The sequence below is a fragment of the Protopterus annectens genome, chromosome 4.part0, assembly GCF_019279795.1.
Source record: "Protopterus annectens isolate FY-2018-M chromosome 4.part0, PAN1.0, whole genome shotgun sequence".
NCBI lineage: Eukaryota > Metazoa > Chordata > Ceratodontiformes > Protopteridae > Protopterus > Protopterus annectens.
In genome coordinates, this window is record NC_056733.1 from 1,803,759,075 (window position 1) to 1,803,767,570 (window position 8,496).

Consider the following 8,496-nt stretch of genomic DNA (forward strand, 5'->3'; position numbering starts at 1 on the left):
AACTGACTAACCTGTGATGTAAAATTTGCCTAGGTTTCTCTGGTAACAGCAGCAAAATAATTACCCTGCAGCATTTGCTTACAGAGAACAATGTCAATATTTTTATTATCTGAAAAAGAAACATCAACAAATTAAATATATACGCACAGCATCATAACACGCTAAAATATATTACCTTAACCATTTTTCTAAGTATTTGTGTGTCTTCTCATTTTTCCTAGCAATACTGTTCTTTTTAACTGCTTATATGTGTATCTATTTAGGTTTGTTTTTACTTATTTACATAAAAATAAAATAAGAAAATCAGGCACAGTACCAATAATAGAAACAGCGTTAACTGTTGTCATTTTACAAACAATTAGAAAACAGTAAAGCTTAAAAACCAATTATTTTATGTAGCTACTCTCCAGAAGCTAGTATATAGTCAATACTTAAATAAAACAATAACTCAAAACAGACAGCTAAAAGCTTAAAAATGCACAATCTAGTCCAACTAATTACAAAGATAAAATCAGATGTATCTGGAAGCAATTATTGTTATTTCACTAAGGTTGTAGCAGTTTCTAATTAAGTCCATCTCTCCGGAGATGGCTCCATACCAGTAGTAAAGCCTTGCCTCTGAACAATTCTACACAAAGTGGGTGGACCAACAGAAATCATGTATTATCAGGAAAGACAGCCTCAACGACAGACAAGAACAAAATACATCTCCCGAGTACATTGTTCTATTATCTCATAAGGATTCACATAGCAAAAATACATTACTCCATAATTGTGGTCCACAGAAAAGGTAATCATGGTAGGTCAGGCATAAGTCACCTAAATGCATCCTTAGACTCTATCATTTGTATAGACCCAACACTTGTGTACTAATTTAAATTATTTACAACACATTTTATATTATCCTGAATAAAGAACAACTAAATATCAAAGCCTACAGTTATTCAAATAATCACATATGTGGGTTTGATGAGCAGTAAACAATGCATAAGTCAATGCTGAAAATTTTTTAACTTAAGAAACCCCCTAGCCCAAATCATAACAGTCATTCTCTTTTCAGCGACCAAAAATGAAACAAAAGCTTTGGTGTTCTATATTAAAGTAGTTAGTGAACAGTCCAATGAGAGAAAAACATATAAAGGCTACACACCATCTTTCTCTGCACAACCAAGCATAGATGTTATTCAAATAACTATGCAGCAGTGCACACATTTAGTAAGGGAGCAGTCATAAAATACAATCACAGCAAGTAATTAGTTACAACTGTTTGGTTATCTAAAATCCAAGTTTATAAAATAAAACACAGGGACACACCAAATGAAAACTGCATTACTGTAGATATATTCAAGCACATCCCCACAGAAATGTGACATTAAGAGGTAAAGAGAGTACGTGTTTTACCTACTCCTCTTAAGTAAAATATATTGTGGGCAACAGCACTTGAAAATGTTACAGCAGTAGCTGCAATTATAGTTCTGTATGAAGAAATATTATAGACAATAATTCAGTTTCAACACATGTACATAAAAATGTATATGTTTCAACCAATATTTAATCAAGTTATTGACACCGAATCACCTTTAAATTTACATTAATGAAACATTTTATTTTTTTTTTTTTTACTTAGCTACAGCTAACAAGTTATCAAGGAATAACAATCACATAGATTATTTATTGTTGGAAGTTTGTTCAAATAGTGCAGTTGGCACATAATTTCAGATTTTTTTACAGCTTCGAAGTGCACCACTAAAGGATTTTAAAACATTTTTACGCAGATATTTCAGATACTTTTTTTAATGCATATACTTTTCTATCCCATATTGCTCATCTGTCATTCTCCAATTAATTTGTACACAAATCCACTGGCTTCCTCGCGTTTACATTTTTATCATTCATTTGAGGAATCTAACAGTCATACACAAGGGCATGACATGGAAAGGGTCTCATGATGGTTAAACTCTTTTCAGGCTTTCATTGCAGAATATGATAATGTAATAAAATCTGTGCTCCATCACACTGACATAAGACAAGACTTCCTAATATATATATATATATATATATATATATATATATATATATATATACACACACACACACACACACACACACACACACACACACACACACACACACACACACACACACACTTTTCCTTGTGCCACCTATCAAGTCTATGTCTGTGGACTTCTCTAGCTGAAACCCAAATGCCAGTGTCCATCTCCACCCCAAACTTCTATTAGAAATGGCACAAAATCCATCATTAAAATATGCTTACCACTGGCACTACAGAGTCTCACTCTGGTACCTGTACTCCAAATTACCAAACCTTCATAACTTTACAATACTGTCCAAAGTTCTAAGCAACTATTAAATTGATGACAACGTTTTCTTGGGGAATGTAAAATAAGCTAACTATGAAACTGATAAAAAAAAAAAGAAAAAAAAAAGAAATGAGTCAACTCCACAAGTACAATGCATGAAACTTGTATTACAGACAGTAGTGTTATCCCTTTGAGCAACTCTGCACGTCCAGGATAAACATGAATCTCAGTAGCCACTGACTTGTAGACTATGCAAATATTAATTTGCTACATAAAAACAGAGGTTCCAACTGCCTGCAAAATATACTTTGATAATGTCATCAGTCAAGTTCTACCGATGACCTAATTGCTAAGGATTTATTTGAAGTAAAGAATTTTTCCTCCTTTATCTGCCTCATTTGTGTATGTTTATCAGAATTATGTCCAATTAAGTCAAACAATTCTCCAATGGAGTGCATATGTGACAATTAATAATATACAAAGATCCTCAGTCGTGTGAGATGGAGTATGGTGAATGTGGTTTTGGACAACCAGTTAGGTGTTTCATACTCCAGTCTGTATTTATGCTGATACATTTAAAATGTAAACATGTTCTATGCATATCTAAAGGAAAAAGAACATTTTCATCACTTGGAATGGCCACTTGGGGAAAAAACAAACTGGAATATCCCAAATGTCAGTGTCAGACTAATAACGAATGCAATATAGCTTCAACATTCTGGTGACTGATCATATTTCAAATCTTAGTTAGGTAGTCACTTCTTTTCTTTTTCTGGGTATTAATAAATATATATACTGCATTCCTTTATATTTGTTCTGATGATTAGAACAGATTATATGGTCCATTATATTCAGTACCACTTTGATAATAATAATGACATTGTCCTTAAGGTATAATCAGTATGTACAAAAATCACCAAATCATAAGATAAATACAGAAGTACACTGGACTGTTGACGCTTTCTTCTTGTGCTGTAAGACAAGCGGTATCACATCCACGAGGTTACTCAGGTTATTTGTTAAGGTACATATATACGTGTGTGTGTGTGTGTGTGTGTGTGTGTGTGTGTGTGTGTGTGCGCGCACTTTTTTTTTCTTTTGTTTTTTTTTTCTTTTTGTATTTCAGTTACATCTAATATTATCGTAGGCACATCTCATATGCCCATATGCACGAGTTTACTAAATTAAAGCAACCATTACAAACAAATATCATGTGACTTCACAAGCTAGGTTCATAACCATACTGTCTTTCACAAACTTTAAACCCTTTTCACAGAGACTTACAATCCTCACATCATCAGAAGTAAAGTTTTAACTAGTTCTACACAGGTACAGAAAGTCCTGCACTGTAGATGTTTATGCTACTCTGTAACTCAGTCACAGTGCAATACTCATGAATATGTTACTCTGGGCAATACTCAATGTAAGTCTTTAATGCAATGTCTTACCTCAGTACTGTGCAATACTCCAGCAAAAAAAAGATCACTGTATAATACATGTTAAAATGAATTTAATTTATGTGCAATATTAGACTTATCTAGAACATTATGGTATATACTAACTAGTTATATATGTATTAATGTGTTGTTGTATTAAGTCTATGTGATATCTACACATTTGAGTCCAGAGATACAGATGCACTTGTGTGATTCTGAATGACAATAAAGTTTATTTTGACCTGTTCAAAAAGTCCTGCACTGTAGATTTTTATGCACCTGTTCAGAAAGTCCTGCTTTGTAGATTTTTATGCACCTGTACATACTCATCTCTTGTTGCATATTTCAAGCATAAATAATGCACTTTGAGCTTATCTATCCTGGCCTGGGGACAAACATATTTCTGAAACAAACTTGATATGTGCATTGGGTAGTAGTACTGTCAGCACTGAATGAGTAAAAACTTAGGATCTACTATCTTTACAGAAAATGTTACATAATTTAAACCACTCTAGACTGCAGCATACTGTCTGCAGTAACTATTAAATTAACCATTAGTAGTTGAAGTGAGTTACTCAAAAATCCATTTGCATTCTGAAGTTTCACAGCTGGTCTTCATTTACATAATGCAAAACCAATCAGAATGAGAATGTCAAGTCAGCCAGCCAGGGACACCTCTGCCCACAGACTGGAATCTGTCAATCACCATCTCAACTATGGGTTAACAACATCTGAATTCACATGATCAAGCATGCTCCCTTGGTACAGTTTGTGAACAAGTGTCTACATTGAAATCTACAACAAGTCAGTCCATTTGTAATTCTGATTGCTACTGCTACCTGTGCTCATGAAATCTAACATTATGCACCGTAGCACAATGCATGCATTTTAAGAGGGGATGCAGATTAAATTCTAATAATGACTTGTAAATACAAAGATAGATATATGATTGACAAGAGTTATCACACTGTCAGTGGAAAAATGCTTTGAAGTCAATGTAATGAAAATAAATCTCTCTCTCGCTATACAATGTATATATATATATATATATATATATATATATATATGCAAATAAAACTTCAGATCACATGCAGTAAAATTAAGAAATGCAGTGCAATGCTTAAAAGATCAGCAAATTACTGACATTTAAAACATACAATAAGAAAGCAAAAACTAGCAAAAAGAAAGTAGTAGCATTAAGGCCTCCCCAAGTGGGCAAACATATAATCACTATTGCTACACTTCCTTCTCATATACTTCTGACAAATAACCAATTTCCCATTGCTGAAACAAAAGATGTGACAGGGCATTAAGGAAGAGGAGGGTAAACAGCATGTCACTCTGCAGTTGTGCAGTACTTACAAGCATATGTCATGGAGAAGCTGTCACTTATATCCACAATATCAATGTGGGGACTCAGCTTGAAGTCGGTGATCTGGGAAAGTGCAAACCTAAACGCTGCATGTTCCTGTGATTGTTGGTTAGGAAATAATCCACCTGTGAAAAAATAAAATATATACATATATAAATAAAACAAATCCTGAGAAATAAATAAATGCCAAAAATGAAAGCATTTAATGTACTGCAGGTCACAAAAGAAGCCACTGATGCTACTGGCTAAAGTGATACATGACTGCTTAAATTATTTATCATCACTTGGAGGACTGTTTATAAGCTACGTGCAACATGTATGTAGCATTACTGTTAGTGAATCGTGCTTCGTTAAACTAAACCCATTAGCTGTTAGGGGTATGTTATGAAATGTGCAGCTTTGCAAATGAAGCATGAATATGAGAATCTGCACATCTTGATAGGTGGATTATAATTGTGTAGGTCTGTGCACATAGTATGCTCACACATGCATGCATATATACGAATGTATCTGCACACACATTTGCGCCCTAAAGCAATTAAACATCACATCAGCAGCAACATACACAGAGTAATTTAGTGAAATATTTAAAAAATAAGAAATTGCGGTATCAGGCGACTCTGTATTATATGTTCGATAGGAACAAGAGAAAAATCAGGACAGGAAGAACACAAATGCAGTGAAGCACCACGAAGGGACAATAGGATTCGATTATTCAACACACTTCTTTATAAGACAATGACTGAAACATAAAAGAGAAAAAGAACAAAAATGTCCCCAAGCAAAAATGCACACTAGTGTACCACAAAACTCTGCATTACACAGCAAAAGAACCATTTTTTTACAACATTATAATTACACAGCACTGCTTGTACAGGTGCAACAAGCTGTGTGTACTGTTATTGCACAAATTCAGATTCAAAAATAAAATACTGCCACATCCCTGGGATGGTAAAGACCCGGAGCGTTAGGCGCTCTCGCCTTAGTAAGCGTGGAAATGCAACAGATAAGAATTACCAGACCAGTCCTGTCCAGTTGCTTAAAGCAAGTAAGCTTGTCAAATACTGAAATCTCCCCGCTATTAATAAAGGAGCGTCAGCGATTGTTCACGACTTACCGATCTGGATGATATTGGGGAAATTACTTCCACCTAAAACTGCTCCGAGAAAGCTGGTAGAGAAGAAAACAAATATGTGCTGCATATTTCCTTTCGCATGGGGGAAGAAAAAACTCAGTTCCAACCATAGATATTGCCGTTTTTCCACAATCTTTATCTGTAGCGTGGCTTCCTTGTCTGACTCCTGCCTTAGAATGCTGCTTTAACACCAAATGACAGCAGGATTAAGGGAGTACCGTGAAAAAAGCCCTCCTCAATCACACGGCGCTGTGCAGCACTCCATGGTGAGCTCCCTTAGCGACTCCGCCAGCTGGGGTGCATGCAGCCTCTGCGCTCACAGCTGCTCCACATCAAGGGACACGCACACTGACCACGGCTGCAACGCTGCTCGTGCACCCCCCACGCGGGTACTCACTGACACACAAAGCAGTGGGCGAGAAGTGGCTCCCTGTGGCCAGGCAATATTATCCTCCCGGTCACTGACTTATGTAGCCGTGTTAAACGAGATACTGAGACGCACAGTAACTGCCTTGGTGGGGTTTCAAAAAACTCAGTCCATTTCAAAAGTCAGCTCCACCATTTCGTTCAGTTACTTCACATGAACCGTAAGTAACTCACCTAACCACCCTCAGTAAGACTTGCAATTACCTCCTCCCCGAAAATCACTGGTTTTGATAGGTCTGTAATAACCGTTGCAGCGACGGTGAAAAAGATGGACAGATTAGCTAGCCACAGACAGTGTGTTAAATCACATTTTATTTAAAACCTTAATGTGGCCGATCAGTATGGCGTGCTGAATTCATTTCATTCCATTTTGAGAAGAGGAAATTTGCTTTGTTTCTTGTCATTAGCTCACAACCATTTTGTTTCTGACATTTTAATACCTAAAAGAGAAATTATTGCTAATAAGTCAGTGACACTGCTTTCATTTCCTTGTTGATTTACAGTCGCTCTGGCAGTTATATACCTGCTAGTTTAAAATACCTGCACTGACCTATAATGTATAATAAAGTGTGTCAAACTCATTCAAAGAACTGTCAAAAATCGATGACTGAAATTCCAGCTGGAGCTAAATTATTTCTTAAACTCCCAGCCTAAGTCGTTCCTCAAATATGTGGAAGTGCTTTACGTGCATAGCGGCCACAGTTTATTTACTGAACTGTCTTCCCTTGGTGTACGATTAGTTTACCCCCAGGGTTTACAGATTATCACGGCCCATTAGTCACAACCCCTCATGTGATGCATAATAAGAAATCCCTGCTTTTACTATCAGAGAAACAGTGATGAAAAATAGCTTCCACATTATGACAAACAGGTAAGCACAAGCACAGCTGTTTAATTTCTGAGCATTCCCCAAACCAGCCACCTTTAAATAGGACATCAGAAGCAACTACTTGTCCTTAAAAAGTGTGACAGAGTGACACACACGCATAAAAATATAGAAAAACAAAGCACAAAGACCGCAGATATGTGAAGGTGTTGTATGTATTATATCAGAAAGTGCTGTTGTGAAAATAAGCTTCCCATAAAGCACATGTTTAAATAGATTACTGTTGCAGTAGCCTAAGCTATATATAGGATGTCATACCAAGAGATAGGACCAGACAGCTTCCAAAGGTTTATAGCACTTTCCATGAGCCCTAACCGCTGCACAGCTTGAGCAGATCAGTATAAGTGAGTAGAGCACCAAAACTTAAGAGGAAGGCTAGAACCATGTTAGATTGGAATAGAAATAATTCAAACTCCACACCTTGGCATAAAAGAGGAAAAAAGAGAGGTTTGGAGAGAGGGTGTTTGTATTGCAACATCAGTCTATTTAAGCATCTATTATTATTAAGTTTGCTTACACAACTGCACTATGTTCATCATTAGATCACTGTTGCACTACAATAATGCTATATGGGATGAATACCAGTGCTTAGAAAGAAAGAGAGGAGGAAAGATCAAAGTCCTGGTTCCCCTTGAGAAAAATCTTAGCAAAGCCTGCTCACTCTGGACCTTGAGAAATAATCTAGTTTTTTGAGATCGGAATAGTGTATACAAATGATCAATTTGGTGTTTTCCTCTAGAGTACATCCCTTTTCAAAAAGCCACAGAAGTAGCAAGAGCCCCAGTACAGTACGTCTGACTTTTCCTGGAAATGTCTTGTTGTGAGACTGACAGAAATCAATATCATGAGACAGAAATTGTCTGTTTTGACACTGATTGTCCCTTTTGTCTTATCTTCATAGGAAATAGCTTTATTTTTAT

General features: G+C 36.1%; 1 protein-coding gene across 4 annotated transcripts in view; it reads right to left on the reverse strand.

Annotated features, from left to right (window-relative positions):
• Positions 1–7,104, reverse strand: part of GRIA1 (glutamate ionotropic receptor AMPA type subunit 1) — a 2,520,544-nt gene extending 2,513,440 nt beyond the window's left edge. For 3 of the 4 annotated variants that reach the window (XM_044069489.1, XM_044069493.1, XM_044069492.1), the window contains exons 1-2: positions 6,247–7,101; positions 5,120–5,254 (exon numbers count right to left, since the gene is read on the reverse strand). In XM_044069489.1, the coding sequence (XP_043925424.1) occupies positions 5,120–5,254; positions 6,247–6,331 (220 nt within the window). In that variant the 5' untranslated portion in view covers positions 6,332–7,101. Of the gene's footprint in view, positions 1–5,119; positions 5,255–6,246 lie in introns of all 4 variants that reach the window. The other variant, XM_044069490.1, reaches the window with a different exon arrangement.
• Positions 7,105–8,496: the final 1,392 nt, after the last annotated feature.